The sequence below is a fragment of the Culex quinquefasciatus genome, chromosome 3 (genome assembly GCF_015732765.1).
Source record: "Culex quinquefasciatus strain JHB chromosome 3, VPISU_Cqui_1.0_pri_paternal, whole genome shotgun sequence".
Classification (NCBI taxonomy): domain Eukaryota; kingdom Metazoa; phylum Arthropoda; class Insecta; order Diptera; family Culicidae; genus Culex; species Culex quinquefasciatus.
Genome location: NC_051863.1, coordinates 184,141,570 through 184,160,798, shown reverse-complemented (window position 1 = coordinate 184,160,798; position 19,229 = coordinate 184,141,570). Strand labels below are relative to the sequence as shown.

The 19,229-nt window shown below is 35.8% G+C and overlaps 1 protein-coding gene across 13 annotated transcripts in view; it reads right to left on the bottom strand.

Moving 5' to 3' along the window:
* Window positions 1-19,229, bottom strand: part of LOC6041261 (protein alan shepard) — a 340,069-nt gene that overhangs the window by 110,017 nt on the left and 210,823 nt on the right. For all 13 annotated transcript variants that reach the window (XM_038261535.1, XM_038261536.1, XM_038261531.1 and 10 more), the window contains one exon: window positions 10,390-10,629. In XM_038261535.1, the coding sequence (XP_038117463.1) occupies window positions 10,390-10,629 (240 nt within the window). The remainder of the gene's footprint in view (window positions 1-10,389; window positions 10,630-19,229) is intronic.

Here is a 19,229-nt window from a genome sequence, read left to right as displayed (position 1 = left end):
GGGTGTAATATTACACAGAATTCCATAAAATAATGCAAAATTTTTTATACATCCAGGCCTTTTACACGCAGCTGGATTACTACTTTATTTGCTGTGTAAATTAGTCTATAAATTAAAATGTTAGGCGCATGCAAATTTTATTAGTCAAATACTTCAAATTATCCGAATAATATCAGGAATAAAATACATATTTTCTGCTAAAAATAGACACTTTGAAGGGTTAAAACTTGTACAATGTATTTTAAATTGTTACATTAATTTTTGCAATTATATTCAAATGAGCAGATTTAGCCTTTTTTATTTGTTTGTTAGCAAAGTAGATGAAATTTTTCAGGAATTTTTTTCTCGAATTCACTTCAATTTTAGCATTTTTTTATACTAGTATGCAGCAATTCCCCACGAAAACAGCATGGAAAAAAACAAAAGTGCTCGGATCGGGCTCAAAATTTTTCTGAGGGTTCCCTGGCCGAAATAATTAGAGCCGTATTTTTTTGTTTGGCCATTAGGATGACCTACGCCGTGTTAGGGTGGTCTAAAAAATGGCCATTTTCGTCGATTTTCGCAAAAACCACTTTTTTCGAAAAATCATTACTCCTCGTCATTTCAACCGATTTCAATTGTCTTATACGCAAATGAAATGTGAAAAGTTGGCCTTTCAAAGAAAAATATTAAGAAGTTTCAAAAACCTTGCCTAACATATGAAAAAGGCGTATGAAACATTCAAATGCCATTTTGACGGTGTCTGGACCAAAGAGCCTTTGTCTGGAAATATTTTTATCGGATTCCCCGGACATTTTTACATAACATACTAAAAAATGGGAGGAGTTCATTAACAGGATTCCGAGATATAATTTTTTGAAAATAAAATCCGTGTTTTTCGACGCGCCGCGCGCAAAAACCGGAAAATGACGAAATCGGCAAAAAATCAACTTTTTTCACTAAAACTGCGATAACTTCAATTTTCAGCGATGACCTATACATGTCTGGGTACCAAAAGTTGCGTCTTTTAAATACAAAAATTTTGGTACCATAACATCTATAGGTCATCGCTGAAATTTTAAAGTTATCGCCGTTTTAGTGAAAAAAGTTGATTTTTTGCCAATTTCGTCATTCTCCGGTTTTTGCGCGCGGCGCGTCAAAAAACACGGATTTTATTTTCAAAAACTCATATCTCGGAATCCTGTTAATGAACTCCTCCCATTTTTTGGTATGTTATGTAAAAATGTCCGAGGAATCCGATAAAAATATTTCCAGACATAGGCTCTTTGGTCCAGACACCGTCAAAACGGCATTTTAAAGTTTCATTCGACCTTTTCATATGTTAGGCTACATTTTTGAAACTTCTTACTATTTTTCTTTGAAAGGCCAACTTATCACCTTTCATTTGCGTATAAGACAATTGAAATCGTGGGTCTCGTGGCGCAGGGGTAGCGGCTTCGGCTGCCGATCCCGATGATGCTATGAGACGCGGGTTCGATTCCCGCCTTATCCACTGAGCTTCTATCGGATGGTGAAGTAAAACGTCGGTCCCGGTTTTCTCCTGTCTCGTCAGAGGCGCTGGAGCAGAAATCCCACGTTAGAGGAAGGCCATGCCCCGGGGGGCGTAGTGCCAATAGTTTCGTTTCGTTTTTTACAATTGAAATCGGTTAAAATGGCGAGGAGTTATGATTTTTCGAAAAAAGTGGTTTTTGCGAAAATCGACGAAAATCGACATTTTTTAGACCACCCTAATACGCCGTAGGTCACCCTAATGGCCAAACAAAAAAATACGGATCTAATTATTTCGGCCAGGGAACCACCAGAAAAATTTTGAGCCCGATCCGAGCACTTTTGTTTTTTTCCATGCTGTTTTCGTGGGGAATTGCTGTATGACTATCGTAATGTATACAGAATATTGTGTTACTTTCGCAATTTTTTTCTCCCCCGCCCTTGGCCACGATCAGGGCCGAAGGATAACATTTTGAAATACAATTTGTAATCGTCTTATTGGTAATAACAAAAACTAAATCTTTGGACAAATTTTCACTAGAAACCGATAAATCTAGTTTCTAAAAACAAGTTTTGGTGTTATTGAGACAGAATTTTGAAGTATCTTTAAATTTCTAGGCATTTTCAACAGAACAAACTAATGGCAGCCCGAGCAGACGGAAATAACTTGGGAATAACATTTTTTGATATTTGAAAATACAAGGCCAACAACATTTTACGTTATTTATAACAAGATTTGTTATTCGACGTTATGATTTTTTGTTATCCCGAGCAGACGGAAATAACTTGGGAATAACATTCTTTGTTATTTGAAAATACTAGGCCAATAACATTTTATGTTATTTATAACAAGATTTGTTATTCGCCGTTATGATTTTTTTGTTATTGGATTGTTATTGTAATAACAGACTAATAACATTTTACGTTATTTTTTGAACAAATCTTTGTTATTATTTTTTGTTATTTTAACAACTAATCCGATCATCCCAATAACGTTTGGAGTTATTCTTCCATAACAAAAAATGTTATTCTCAAGTTGTTTTTGCTGTCAATCAATATCAGACCAATAACAATTTTTGTTATGATAACATAAACTGTTATTGAACTCTTATGCAAAAATGGATTTTTCAAGATTATTCCATAACACTTTCTGTTATTTTAACAGTATTTATTATTGAAATGGAATGAATTTAGTTATTACCGTCTGTTCGGGATTGTATTTTTATTGTAATAACAGACTAATCACATTTTTAGTTATTCTTCGAACAAAACTTTGTTATTATTTTTTGTTATTTTAACATCTAATCCGATCATCCGAATAACAGTTTCAGGTATGCTTCCATAACAAAAAATGTTATTCCAAAGTTGTTTTGGCTTACAACCTATATCAGACCAATAACAAATTTTGTTATGATAACATAAACTGTTATGCAACCCTTATGCAAAAATGGATTTTTCAAGAAGATTCCATAACACTTTCTGTTATTTTAACCATATTTGTTATTGAAATGGCATGAATTTTTCTATTACCGTCTGCCCGGGAGTACAAATATATATATATTTTTTATGTTGTTCTAATCGATTTTCAGAAAAGTTGTTACTTTTTATTAGCTAACATCAAATTTACTTACATTTCGTGACTATTTTTTAATAAGCATGAGAATTTATCAAATAAAACATTAAAAGGAATGTTACTCATGGCCCATTTGAGATCATCAGATTCAATTTATCAATGATTATACACAGCAAAAAAAGAAGTAATCCAGCTGCGTGGCTCGAGTGTAAAATAAATTTTAAAGTATGTAATGAAATTTACGTAATACATCTAGAAATACGTAGGCGATCAGTATGGGAAATCTACTCGACTAAAATATCAAGCTCAAATAGGCGTTTATCCTTTCTATTCTAAATCGGATTGATAGCCAAGCGGGCTGAGGCGTCAGTGTGAGCGCTGGATTTAAAATTTGAAATATTCAAATAAAATTCAAGTGAATTTCAAGTGACAAAATAACACAATTTGAAGAAATTTTAATTTCAGTTCTGTTTATTACATTTCCATTATTCAGGTTTTGCTGCTTTAATTTTTTTTCTAAATCCTAATCAGTCACCCCACTTTGGATACCCGAACAGACGGTAATAACTAAATTCATGCCATTTCAATAACAAATACTGTTACAATAACAGAAAGTGTTATGGAATATTCTTGCAAAATCCATTTTTGCATAAGAGTTCAATAACAGTTTATGTTATCATAACAACGGTCTGATATTGATTGAAAGCCAAAACAACTTGGGAATAACATTTTATGTTATGGAAGAATAACTCAAACTGTTATTGGGATGATCGGATTAGTTGTTAAAATAACAGTTCGAAGAATAACTTAAAATGTTATTAGTCTGCTATTACAGTAACAATCCAATAACAAAGAAAATCATAACGGCGAATAACAAATCTTGTTATGAATAACATAAAATGTTATTGGCCTAGTATTTTGTAATATCAAAAAATGTTATTCCCAAGTTATTTCCATCTGCTCGGGTATCGCTTACTAGAACAGTACTTGACACAGGGTAGGTGGCGCTCAAGTCACATCAAACGAAGCCAGACAGGTGGGTGAGGTAATGGTTGCGGTAAAAATCAGGCCACACTCTCTGGGTAACAAATTGTTACACCCTACGCGCTATCGCAAAGGTCGAAGGATGGAGAAGGGGGGGCGGAGGAAGGGATGACCATTTTCCTCCGTTTGGTTTTTCGCCGAGGTTTTTGCGGTTAATTAACGGGAAGTACGTGGCGGCTTCGGTGGGTTTTTGTGCGCCGCGTTTATAGTCACGTTGATAACGTTACACGACTACCAGGTATATACTTTTTTATGGTCCCCACGAGATGGGGGTAGTGTGAGAAACGACACTCAAACCGTGTAGTTGTAGTACGTGGTGGGTTTGTGTGTGGGAGTAATGGTCTGTTTTCGCTGCCAGAAAGGTACGCGAAATTACACGTAAATGACTCATTACGAGTGGCACTTTTGTGTGGTTTGTGCTCAGGTTCAAAATAAATCAGCTCAATTTTAGCCCTTACAGATAAAATGCTGCAAACACAATGTATTTACCATTACAATCCACCTAAAAAAAAAAATCTGTCAAATGTAAAGACTACCATCCTCGTCAACCCAAAAAAACATTCAACGTTAATCCAAATTGTACTCTGACCACTCTGGGAAAACATTTCCTTTTCTCGTGAAGAAAAAAAAACCACCACCACCACGATAATCCTCTTCCGAGATCCGGGGATTTCCCTGTCCACCGGTAACCCCCCCCCCCCCGCCTTCTTTATAAGATGACACTTCCTTCATTTTTCTTTGCCCGGAGCGCGCGCGTAAACACTCTAAATCAATAATCGTCATTTCGTTCTCGTTGCCACTCGGCCGCTTTTCTTTTATTTCACTTGTTTATCATTTTATGCTCTCGTTAAACGATCCCGGGGAAGGGCTGCCAGCATCAGCAGCAGCAGCAATCTTTTCGCCGTAAAGCGTCGCTTTATCGATCAAATATTTTATCAAATTTACTTTTGTTTGAGTATGAACTTTTTTAGCAGTCGATTTGAGATTTTTTAAAGGCAATGTTGCGCAGCATAAATTGGATCAATCAAATTTAATAAAAAAAACTAACTTAATCCACCTATGTGGTTGGAGCCTTCCTCACTTATTACCAACAATGGCTGATATGAAATTTTATCTCTTTCAGATACAAAAATTTCATCTCTTTTTTTAGATCCGGAGTAAAAAAGTACATCAATATCACATAAGTGTACATATCTCAAGACAGGGTTGCCAGATCTCCAATGTTTTGAACTCGTTGGAAAGTTCTTTTCATAACCTAACCAACAATGGGACGGATGGTGGATCCGGACATAGTTTACATACATTTAAGTGAGATCCGGTTTCCAAAAAGTACATAAATGTCACTTAAGTGGCCATATCTCGAGACAGGGTTGCCAGATCTTCAATGTTTTGGACTCGTTGGAATGGTCTTTTGATAACCTTACCAACAATGGGTCGGATGGTGGATCCGGACATAGTTTACATACATTTAAGTGAGATCCGGCTTCCAAAAAGTACATCAATATCACTTAAGTGACCATATCTCGAGACAGGGTTGCCAGATCTTCAATGTTTTAGGCTCGTTGGAAAGGTTTTTTGATAACCTAACCAACGATGGGTCGGATGATGGACCCGGACATAGTTTACATACATTTAAGTGAGATCCGGATATATGTGAAAACACATTTTTATACATAACTTTTAAACTACTTATCAAAACTTCAATCTGTATAAAACTCGATCTATGGGACCCTAAACCAAGTCGAATGCAACAGGTTCGAGTCAAATCGGTTCAGCCAGTGCCGAGAAACATGAGCTAGTTTGTTGGTCACATACATACGCATACACACAGACATTTATTCAGTTTTCGATTCTGAGTCGATATGTATACATGAAGGTGGGTCTACGACGTTTTGATTCAAAGTTCATTTTTAGAGCAGGATTATAGCCATACCTCAGTGAGGAAGGCAAAAAGGAAATCATTCAAATTAAAGATCACATTTAAACACAAGAAGGTTGTTAGGGATTTGCATCAAAACAAAGTAAAAATATGTAAGGCGTAATATTTTACAGTGTAGAGGTCATACATGTAAAATTACCTGTGGTGTGACTTATTTTGGAGGATTAAAAAACATACATGTAAAATTACATGCAAAAACATGTAGCTTATCTACTCAAAAAAAGATGTTTGAGGGTTTGTTTATATAGAGTCTTGAAACCACGGCGACCCTTTATAGTGTGACTCACTTTGGAGGATTAAAATATTTGACAGTAGGGTTACATAGAAATTGGTGTAATATTTTTCTGTTTATTTTTTTTTACAAACATTTTTTAACCAATTTTAAGCGCATCTTACTTTTAATTTAACTAATACATTTTGGTAATTCATGAAAGATATTTTTACGGTAATGGGATTTTTTACAAATTGCATTACTTTGCCACTTTCAATAGATAAAAAATTACAACCAAAACATTTCCTTTTGACAGTGCTCCCAGTTATCTTGTCTCCCTTCTCCCTTCTTGCAGCTTTCCATTCTCGCGGATAATTTATTCCTGTGAAATATGAGTTTTTGCCTTGCTGTCTTCCCCTCAACTGGGTGATGGGTGACACTGCTGGGATAAAAAAAGCAAAGAAGAAAAGCCCACAAAATCAGCTGGAAAGGCACATAAAAGGGCCTGTTTTGATCAGGTTCAGTTGAGTTTTCTTTTCCCTTCTTCAAATTCAAACTCCCTGGAGATTTTTTTTCGCTTCCTTTCCTGTCTGAGCCGATGTGAACGGGGGGCTTCTCAACCCCCCTCTTAAAAGTTTCTTTTTGTTACTTTTCTTTCAAAAGAGAGAAAAAAGGGAGGCACAAATTTCTGGTAAATTGCATTTTTGGAGTTGCTGGGTCGCAAAGAAAAGAAAAGTCAGCGCTGAAAGAGCGCGGCGCGCGTCTGTTGAAAAGGGTTATGAAATATTACCAATCATCGCGGTTGATTGAACCCTCACACCTCCCCCCCCCCCTTCCGTTTCCCTGTTGTCACCGGGCGGAGGTTCAACAATTTAGGTACAGGTTGGAAGGTGCTGGAGGTGGCAATTTTCGAATGGAACGACTTTATTTGGGCAATTTTTCCGTGAGTACGCGAGAAAAATCAATAGGAATTGATCAAAGCGAGTGGAGTGGGTGGGGATTTCCTTTGAAATCGTTCAGTGATGAAGACGGTTGGGAAAAGTGCTTAAATTATGCTTTTCGAACGATGTTTTGCCACAATTTGAGAAGAAATTGCACATTGAGGCCTTCAAAAAGCCGTCAAAAGTGTCTGAAAAACCACAGGATAGTTTTTGAAATGTTGAAAAATTTAATGGTTTAAAGTGTACCTTAACTTCAATAAATAAAATTATACATAAAAAGATGTAAATTTACACATTTGCAGCAGAAACATTACATTTTTGCAGACAAAAATCTCTCATTGACTGCTGAACAGGATTTGTTTTTATATAGTGATTTATAATTTATATGAAACTTTGTGAAGGCCATAAAAGCTATTTTTAGATCATTGTTTCATCCACACCTGTCGTTAAAAAAATACATTCTAAAAAACACACATTTGAAGATAGGTGAAATTCTCACATCTTTGACTGGTTAAATATTCGGTCTTATTTTCTATCTGTTCTATCTGTTCCCCTAAACAGTAACTAATCATGGAAATATGACAACGTGGCATGTTGTCGGCTTTTGTGTTAATATGTAAGTTTACATCACATTCCAAATAAAATTGAATTGAAAAGACGATATAACATTTATTGTAATTTATTTTTTAGCTTTGTTTTATTTTAATGTTTGATTGCAAAAAAAAGTATAATTATTTTTTTTTAATTTTTAAATCCTCGGAAAAATATGATCATGAATTTTTAAGTATTTTCCAAATGTTTGGCAGTAGATTTAGTCTAGATTTTGATTTTGGAATGTTGCAATTTTTTTTGGTTAATTAAAACCTTTTTTCTGAATGGTTTTACCTAAAGTAATAAAACAGAAGGTTTGTGTGGAACACACTTACCGAATTACCCAAGGACAAAAATGTTGGATAAAATGTAAAACAGTATTTTTTGAAAGATTTGCTGTGGTTCACGGAGCAATGTTTGGTGGTCCTGGTCAATAAAGAAGTAGCAGCTACGGGTAGACACCAATGCTATGCTAGATTTGCTGCCTTGATATGTTTGCATTCAAGATAAAAAAAGATAGAAATATTACAACTCTAAAAGGATACTTCTCCGATTTCGGAAAAGATGTGTAATTTCACATTTAATAAATTGGAAATTCACCACTTTTCCTATTTAATGCCATCGATTAACCAAAATTTAGGTTATATTTAACCATCAAATTTCAAACCATCCAGATATGGACAATGTTTTACTGTGCAGAAACAATTACCTGCAGGGTTTAAACTAATTTGGAAGATTTTATTATTTCCGTGGTTAGAAGATTAATATGGGAAACTTTTGTTTTATGAATTTGTACTCATCATTTTCAAATTATTTTATGATATCCTTAATTTCTGAAAAAGTCACGAATTCTGTTTTCTAATGCTAATGAAATGAATAAAATTGATGGAAATTTTTTTTTATAATCATTAATGTATCGATTCAAAATCATTTCGAAATTCCTGTGGTAACATTCAGGTAACCCCGAGCAGACGGAAATAACTTGGGAATAATTTTTGATATTTGAAAATAATACACCCAGAACTGGGCATCGGCATACGAGAGGATAAAGAGCACGATTCGGTAGTAAAATGGTACTGTGTGCGGACTGAGAGGATAAATCCCAAAATTAACGAGAGTACTTTACTCATAGGTTCATCTTCAAAAAAAGTTCATCTATCAAAAAAAAGTACCGGTACCGAGACTCGAACCTAAGACCTTCGGCATATTAAACGGTGCCTTTGCCGTATGGGCCACCATGGTTCGGTGATTAAGTGGCGGTCATTTGTCCATATAAGCCACTCAATAGGATGAACTGTTGCAATGAACAAATGAACACGCGAGACTATACTCTCGCAAAATAGCACTTTCCTCACGTTTCTTTTCGTGAGGACTATCCCCTCGTTCTTTAACTTTGGGTGTAGTCCAATAACATTTTGTGTTTTGTATAAGAGTTGAATAACAGTTTATGTTATCATAACCAAATTTGTTATTGGTCTGATATTGGTTGAAAGCCTAAACAACTTTGGAATAACATTTCTTGTTTTAGAAGAATACCTCCAACTGTTATTGGGATAATCGGATTAGTTGTTAAGATAACAGAAAATAATAACACATAATAGTTCGAAGAATAACTTAAAATGTTATTAGTCTGTTGTTACACTAACAATTCAATAACAAAAAAATCTAAACGACGAATAACAAATCTTGTTATAAATAATATAAAATGTTATTGGTATAGTATTTTCAAACATCAAAAAATGTTATTCCAAAGTTATTACCGTCTGCTCGGGAAGTGCTGAAAAAATTGAATTTTTAATCGAGTTGTGAATACAGTTGTGCGTTCAATTAAATAAACTAATAAATTGTCGAAAAGTTTGACTTTTTGATACAGGTTTTCAAAAGTAGAACATTTCCACACTCAGTTCTATAATAAAGCTTGCAGATTTTTTTTCCAGGTAATGATAAGTAAGCCCTTCTGTCACTATAAAATGAGAGGAAAAAATCGTTGCATGCAACTCGTTGAAAAACTTGATTTTTTAACACTAGTCGTTAAATCCAAATCCACAGAGCCTCAGTGGAAAAATGTTGGACGAGTTCTAAAAAATTTAATCATTTTGCAACTTGTTGCATAATCGACCATCAAACCTAAGTTAATTAGAAATGAGTTTTAAAAAATTACATAAATTGTTTTTGTACACGGAAAAAAACAATTCCCGAAATCGTGAATTATGTTCATGAATTTGAGAACCACCAAGGAATATGTTCACGTTTATGGTGCATATGCACCATACTCATGAATAAGTTCCTTCGTGGTTCAAACTTTCATGAACCGCAATTCATGATTATGTGAATAGATTTTTAGTGTATTTTTTTAAAGTGTTGAAAGGTCTTTTAAAAAACTTTAAAGATTTGTTTGCTGGGCTGTTAAAGCATTAAAGTTATGACACTAATAATTTTTTGTATTGACGCTATCATTGCAATTCTGCAGCTTAGGTCGAAAATGGGCACAACTAGGTCCAATACAGGATCATTTCCCCCTTATTGCAGCCTTATCATTGTAGCTATTTTTGACATGATATGATATCTACAGCTTAGCGGGGGTAAACTTTCAGGCACGTACCGTGGTAGTGGTGTGTGGGGTGTAGGTCGCGTAGGCGGGCTGTGCCGCGAGGGGCGCCGTGTACCGGTACGCCTGCTGTGTCGGTGCGTAACCGTAGCCGGTGCCTCTGTACGGACCCCCGGGGATTCCGCCGGCGGCTGGACTAGTCATGGCGGGCGGTCGCTGGGCACCCTTTAGTGTGGCCGACGCGGGCGGAGGTGCTCCAGGGTACGCGCTCCGAGGCGCTGCTGTCGTGCTGCCCTGGAACGGAAAAAAAGGAAGCGAAAATAGATTAACCTTAATTCGTTTTGAGAGTATGGGGGAAGGCGGTGTGGGGGAGTATGTTTTTGTTTTATTTATACACCGAATATATTTTATTGTGCGAGAGCAATTTTAGGTACGCCATCGCCGGGCTGTTTCTGGGCTAACTTTATTTGATTTTAATTTCAATTGTTTTCCAGACCTTTTTTTGCGGGTTCTTTTTTCGGTTCCTGGTTTTTCCGGTGGACAATTAAAAATGGCACGCTGGGTAGGTACGTGGCATACGAGTGCAGAGCAAATAATTCTTGTTTTCCAATTTTCGACGCGCTAGGAATTTGAGGAAAGGGAAAGGAAAATGGGGACAAAGGCCGAGGGAAGGATATTTCCCGGTGCAACTGAAACCAGAAGCTGCTGCAGTTGCTTTAAGGGCCGATCGATTTTTTTTTGACTGTGTGCAGTACTGTTAGTTGAAGTTACATTTTTGAAATTTGAAATTTCCAATTAAAAAAATCTTGAAAAAAACATTTTTTGAAGGAAAATTAACTTCAACTTCAACCAAAATACCTCTCAACAACAGTTCATAGCCCCAACCGTCCAGTCATCGTTGCACAATGGGATAAAAATTTAGTGCAAACTTTTAACTTTTATACCAAAAATATTTTCACCCAACCCCACCAGTAATTAGGGGAGCGTGCAATGAGCTTTCGCCAGGAGAGCAGGCGAAAAAAAAACTAGAAACGTAAATCATCGTCATTTTTACGAGTCATAACCGGACTCAGTGGCAGTGCTGGCGGAGCAAACTCGGCGCAGCGAAGCCGCGTCCAGTTACCGCAAAGTTTGATAATTTTTGTTTTATGGTTAATACGGGAAGTGAATTGACGGTTGTTGTGTGTGTCGAGCTTTTGTTTTGGGAGGGGGAGTTTGTGGTAAAATTTATGATCCACTCGTGCAGCTGCCACTTTGGATTTCCCAGCAAAAGTGGCTCCAGTTAAGGGGATTCCTGGAGAGTTTATTTTATTTTATTTTTTTCAAAATTTCGATGTTGCATCGCGCAGCGGAAACCGGAGGCCATTTTCAAAGTGGCGATTTGCGGATGAGCGATTTTGCGCAATTCCGGGCTTTAACGAGTCCCGTTGGAGATGGAGGGTTGGGATAACCCTCGGGGTCGAAAAGGGCACTCGCAAGAGGCAATTATGAAGCTGAGGATTGCTTGAGCAGATTACGATTTTTAAGAGTTGGGGGTTAAGGTTAAGTCCGATAAGAAGCCGGGTTTAAAAAGATTGAACAATCGTTAAAATTTAATGAAGCTGGTTAAAATATTGCTTCAAGTACCAACAAAATCATGGAAATAGTCATTAGGAAATGGATGCCGATCTACAAAAACTGATTGTGTTTAAATTTGAAAAACAAGTTGTCTTTCTCGGAAAACGGAAATCCCTAGAATAAAAAAAAAAATGAATATTTCTTTATCACAAAATTTTGAAAATCCAAACATATCACGATTTAGAGATTTTTTTCAGCTTTCTAACTACGAGTTCATTTTTCAAAAAATATGAGTTTTTCTTCTCCATCGGTGCTTTTTAGTAAAAAAGTTTTTCAAAATTCTTGGCTATTTTTTTTTTGTGCATCAAAATGTTCGTTGAGATGTAGGCAACATCTGTCTAGAACATTGTTATATTTTTTCACTAAAATTTATTGCCGTTTTTTAGTAAAAACGAGAGCGCGCCATCACAATTTTTCGAAAATATGGGAAAAACTGATATTTACTTTGAAATGCCAAAATTTGGAAATTCAAAGCGATGGCCTATACTTGTTTATCGATGGAGAATGTTCATAAATATTTTAAAATCAATTTGTAGTACTTGAAAAATATTTTAGTACATTAAATTATTTATTCAGGGCAAATTATTAAAAAAAATCTTTTTTCTTCAAAAAAAAAACTCAAATATTTTTAAAGTTTATCTCCAATATATCAAAATTCATAGCGATGACCCAAACTTTTTGTCGTTGGAGAATGTTCAAAAATATTTTAAAATCAATTCACATCTTGAAAAAAAAAAAGGAAAATTGGTATCAAACAACACAAAATTTGATAAACTGTAAGTGCGAAACACCAATATTTCAAACTACAGTCGACTCTCTGGTTGTCAATATCCAAGGGACCGTCGAGGAAGAGAATCATCAGTTTACAGAACGATGCAAAATGAAGACTCGATTGAAAATATTTTTTTCTTGATACCCAGCAATGGGAGAGAATCATGGCAACGTCCATCAAACAAAAACAAACTAATGTCAAACACCCTTCAAAGCTTCGTTTCGCCAAGAAAAATGTCTATGCAAGCCATGAGAAAGTGAAATTATTGACACCCGGAAGAGATTTTTAAAGCCAACAGAATCCAAGGGACCGTCGAAGAAGAGACCTTCAAGCAAGGGAAAATATCGAGGAATGAAGATAATTGAAGTATGCAGATTGAAGGGACTGAAGAATTCATCGATAGATGGAGAATTATTGATATCGAGAAGATCGACAGCCAGAGAGTCGACTGTATTGTAAACTCTAATGTATTGAAAAGCTGTACAAAATTTCTCGTTGTCATTATCCAGTCGTTAAAAAATAATATAAAAAGCTATTTTATTCGTAAAAAATCAGATATGTAGCACAAAATAAATTGCGTTTCCATATGGCAAAATTTAAAAATTGCAGAAGGTAAAAAAAATATACAAAAAATGTAGCAATTAGTGATTTAAAAAAAAAATTTCAATGAGTTCTAATATTGTGAAAAAATGTACTAAATTTAACTTCGTTTAACCCTTTTTTTGTAAATACGGTATTTGATGGTAAACTCTTATTTTGTAAAAATCCGAACATTTTTTTCGACATTTGATACCAATACGAGCAATTCTCTACCAAAACCCGTAATGGATTTTTATTTGCATTTTTTTTATTTGGCTCAAACTAAGTTGGGGCCTTCCCTATGACCAAAGAAGCTATTTTGTGTCATTGGTTCACCCATACAAGTCTCTATACAATTTTGACAGCTGTCCATACAAAACTGGTACGTCAATATAAGAAAATCTGTAAATTTTGAATGAATTTTCTGAGCAATTTAGTGTCTTTGGCAAAGTTGTAGGTATTGTTGAGGAACATTAAGAAAAAAAGTACACGGAAAAAAATGCTAGTATTTTTTATTAACTACAAAAACTCAATTTCCTAAAAACATTTTTTTATAAACATTGTTTATATGATTTAGAGGACAAAAACCTGCAAATTTTGAGCCGTAGAGAAGTATGGTCAAAAAATCTGCCACCGAGTTATGAAATTTTGGAAAAAAATCTAATTTCATTCAAAAATATGCCTTATTTTTAAGTAAAATTGAGTTTTGAACAGAAAAGAACTTTACAGATTTTTTTTAAATAGGGCTCCGTTTTCAAGATATAGCCACCGAATGTTAGATTCCAGCGAAAAACTTCCAGTTTTTCGATTTAAAAAATATCGACCAACAAAGTTTGAGACAAATGAAAAAATAAAAATTGCCGATTTCGTAGAGAATTTCTCATATTGCACAATTATAAAATTTCAGTATTTCCAACCAAAACAAACGATATAATGTGAAAATTTTAGCGTTTTCGAATTTTGTGAAAATTTAGCGTCGTTTGATACCGATTGTTAACATTTTGGAAATTGGAGAATTTTTGGAAAAATGCGATATTTTGTGAAAATTAAAGCATTTCATATTAAACACTCTAATTTTGTGAGTTTTTTTTTATTTTTGGCAAATTTGAAGTATGTATAAGGCAACCAAATGTACGGATTTTTCCCTTGCCATACGGATTTTCGAACCTCTTCGCGGATTTTTAACAGGCCGGAATTTTTGTAAGGAATTTTACGCATAATACGGATTTCTACGGAATTTTAACAACTTTTTAATCATTGAATTGCTTTTTGATTTAGTCGAAGCTTTGTTAACTAGAAATTTTTATTTTTCTGTGAGTTTGATTTAAAAGGGAGAGTTTTCCGGGGTTTCCTCAATTCAAACTTGATTATCAATAATTCTAGAGTTTTTGAACTATTGTCTTTCATATGTTGATAGGACCTTAAAAAAACTCTAGAACTGTTCTTTTAGAAATTCCTTACTAAATATATTCATCTATTTCCAAACGCTTTCTAAAGCTTAGAGTTTTTTTAAAGGTCCTATAAACTGTTGTGTTTCACATGTTATAGGACCTTTTCAATAAAAAAAACTCTGGAAAAGTGTTCGTGAAAACACTAAGAACGATATTATTCGTAAAAGCAAACTTGACATTATGTTAACTTTTAAACGTGTAACAAAAAAAATGGACATAATGATTTGATTCAAATCACGGTTTATTTTATGAATACTTTTAAACGTGCAAGGCATAAGCACTCTGATAGCATTTTGTGAAATTTGTTAGCTGTAAAAACGGCAAAGTTATATATTTTTAATACACACATTTATTTAATTTAATTTATTTTAAGAATTCATTGACAGTTTTTGTTACACCATGGTGTCATATCGGCAAAGCGTACGGATTTTTGCTAGGCAAACGTTGGTAGCCTTCAGTATGTACCTAAAAAAATATCTTTCTAAAATTTTGCATTGAAATTTGCTGCATTTACAATTTTTATTAATCGGCAGGGAATTCACTGAAATTGAATCCTGCCGACTGGAGCGTATTCAGAGAGCCAAAAGCCTTATGGCACATTGGTTGTTTTGAAAAAGTAATCCAGCAATCATTTAAATTTAAAAGTATTTTTAATTTTATTTTTTTTTTTAAATGGGAAAGTTTCTTACTGTTTTCTGTATTTGTACTTTAAAAGTGGACACTTTGTAGCATGAAATAAATCCGTAATAAGCGTGAAATCAGACAGAATGGTATATTTTTTTTAACCATTCTGTCCGATTTCACGCTTAGTAAGGATTTAATGAATTATTTTATTAATTCAGAAGATCGCTAGAAAGATGTTGTAGTTCAAGAAATAGACTTAAGTGGAATCATCGAATCATTCTGAAAAAAAAAAATCAAAATTTCTATATGGGCAGCTGCCCAAACTGTGTGAACTCTATGGTCATAGGAATACAAGCCAATATAATTTACTGCATCTTTACAATATTGACACTTACTTTTGGATACGACAGAATATATTCTATATGATATTATATATTATCACTATTAAATTTAAGAGCGAGTCCACGAGCAAAGCATACCCATCACGCATCGACCTCACCAATCCGCCTGAAATTTTTCAGGGTTTGTTTGTACATATAAAACTAGCATCTGGCCAAAATATGAGCACTCTAGGTCATCAGGAAGTGGGGCAAATCGGGACACAAAGTTTTATGGTTCAAAACGTCAAAAATCTTAAAATGCTGTAACTAAGACAAAATGCAATTTAATTTCAAAACTCAAATTGCATCTGAAAGGACTTGAAAAATGCAACAAAATGCAGGGTAGAGCATCCAAGTTGGATAAATCTAAAGGGAGTTATTGTCATTTTAGTGAAACAATAGCATAATTTTCAAACTCAAATAAAAAAGTGTTCCATCCAGGTATCAACTCGGTTCGACATGCAGCTTGTAGGGGACATCTGGGACTACCATCTGAGATTGAGAACGCTTTGGGTAAGGCAGTTTAATATATTAAATAGACACTTTTTCTTTTAGTGATTTTTTTGGTTGTACATTTTTGCTCGGGGAAGCTGCTTTTTTTCTGGTGTCAAATAGTATCCTTGGAAACGAACTTGATTTTCAATTAATGTAATGTGATTTTTTTAGCTTTTATTTTTTTAAGGGTTAAAATGGATGAAGATAAACATTTTTATGCCTGTTTCTATTGTGAAAGTGTCTCAGGAACACGAATATGATGAAATTATCACCGGAAAATTAGATCTAAGAGATCCCCGAGCAAAAATGTACAACCAAAAAAATCACTAAAAGTGAAAGTTTCTATTTAATATGTTAAATTGCCTTACCCAAAGCGTTCTCAATCTCAGATGGTAGTCCCAGATGTCCCCTACAGATTGGTGAGGTCTAAACGACGTCCCATACAAAGAGGTATGACCTGTTCGTGGACTCGCTCTTAATCTATCACTGGCCAGACCTACTAGGCAAAGTTAACCGCAAGCATGTTTCGCTAAAATATATTTTGTTTTGAGTATAAATGTTCAAAAAGAAGCCGATTGTAATTTTGATATTGGGATGGGAAAATAGTTTGATAAATAAGTTTACAGTGTGCCTCATAAACTTCATACCGATTTATAACGAGAAAAAATGAGGTTCCATCAATACTCTTAAATTAGCATTTCTGCAGTTTTTGAAACCTCGAATGTGTGCTTTTCGAAGTATAATTAATGGAAGTACCCCTCTCTCACCATCCTGACTGCAAATCGTTCTTCCGGTCGCACCCTTTCTACAGCTCATCAGCACTCAACGTTCGCCCCAGGGACTCTCTGCTATCACCCTGTCAGATGAAGGAGTTCCACGTGTAGGTTCAGACATCCACGTGTGTGGTTGTGTGGGCGTATTTATCCAGATAAAATAATCGATAAATTAGCACCGACCAAGCGGTTCTGAGGCCTTCGGGGCGGTTAGGTGTATCGTTTATTGATATCAGATTGCGGAAAGCCTCAACCAGGGAATGAAATTATGGACCTGGAACACCAAGTTAGCTTAGGTCCGTCGAGTTGTGAGATTAATATTGAAGATGTTTGGGTCCCTCTGGGGGGATTTATCGATTGTGCAAATTTGTTTGGATAATAATCGAGGCAAGTCGATGTCTTTCATATTGATTTGCTAGCTTAAAGTTGACTTATGTTGTCCAGGTAAACACTGGATTACACTATTTCAACATTCCGCAAATCATGTCCGCAACTCATCATGATTGCGCTGCAAAGTGCACATGCGAAACGTGATTTACCTCATGTCGGTTCCCGTGTGTGGCTTGGATAAAAAGAGAAAACTGTGGAGAATTCAATTTGGAATCGATGACGATTCTTCATCCAGCCACATCCACCAAACCGCACCGAGGTTGGAGCTACCGTGAAGTGTACTATCAGCGTAACGAGCTCGGTGTTGAGTTGATTCCTCCAGGCACCGACACTCGAGTGCGAGAGAATCATGTCACGTACCGCCAATGAAGTCCCGACCTCGTGTAATGCATAAATCGAATCAATTACTTCAAGTGCAAACCGAGCTGTGCAACGATTCCCGGGAATTTCGATTGAAATGTTTTTCGGTCAAGTGTGTCCTTGGGGCCTGCGACACCTCAAACAGAGATACCTGTTTGGAATGATTAATCACCGGGAGTGAGAACCGGCTTGACTGTGTAATCTACACCCCAGCTAACCCACCACTCCCAGTCCCGTCCAGCATTCGAACTGCTGAAGTTCGACTGTACGTCCCGTTTAGTTCGTGTATGCACATGACAGCAAACGTGAACCCTCCTTCCTCCACGTACTCCGCCAAATGAATCCTGGCAAGTAGGAGGACTGCTGGCGCGAGAGAGATATACACATGGGTGGCCTATATGCAGAACAGCCGCCAGTGTCTGTATATCGTTGACTTGTCGAAGGCCGTCCCGGTAGCGATACGTTCAGCGTCGGGAATGTGTTCCACACCTGAGAACTTGCATGCACAGATTTGCAGGACGGTTGTCGACGGGAACCTGTCTGCTGAATTGGGTTAGTATTTATTGCCTTCGCCGAGATTGGTGGAGGATTCGGTCAGAAGCGGGGAAGTGTTGCCAGCGATTAAACACTTTAACCAGAGTTGAGTGCAAAGACAAACACAATCTGGAATGCATTGGGATTGGGGAAATGTCGTGGAAATGTAACTGTTTGATTGTTTTGTGGAACGATTTGGAATCCATAAGTGAATCTTCAGAGTAATTTTATTCGCAAATATCTAAATTGGGCTTTGCTCAGTTATTTTTTCCCCAAGGGAACCGACCGTTTTCCTCGAAAATAAAATTTAGAGTCCATTCCATATCCCCGCTAGCATTCTTCCACGTAGCACTACTTGATCTTATAATCGAATACTGCCAATCAAGAGACGTCTTCTTTCCCGGCTCAATACAAGCCAAAAGCGTCGGCGAACAAGTCATCCCTTCCGAGCCGGAATGCTTAAGCGTCGGCACGTACACCCAGGATGGGCTGGCAAGAATGGGAAATTGGTCTTCACAGTAAAAAAAATCGAAAAAGTTTTTTTAGATGGATCTGATTTTCCTTTTCGTGAAGATATTTGAAACCTTTAAAATTTTCTTGTAAAAGTATGTTACGTAACCTTGAGAATCAGCAATAAATGTAAATCCAATTGTTTCGTTTTGTTACTGTGCTGCTTGGTCACTACTGGAAAGTGAATTAAATTGAATGCTGCTTGAGTTCTATGCAATAGGAAGAAAAAAATATACACAGCCAGCTAAAAGATAAACAGTTGTTCGCGAAATCAGCATTTTTTAATTGACCTAAACTTTTGATGTCTTCTCATATGCCAAGGATTTTTCTCAGCTTATCGTCGATAAGATTATCGTCTAACGATAGCGATGATTAGGGCTAGTGATTTTTCGCGATTTCACGGAAGCCG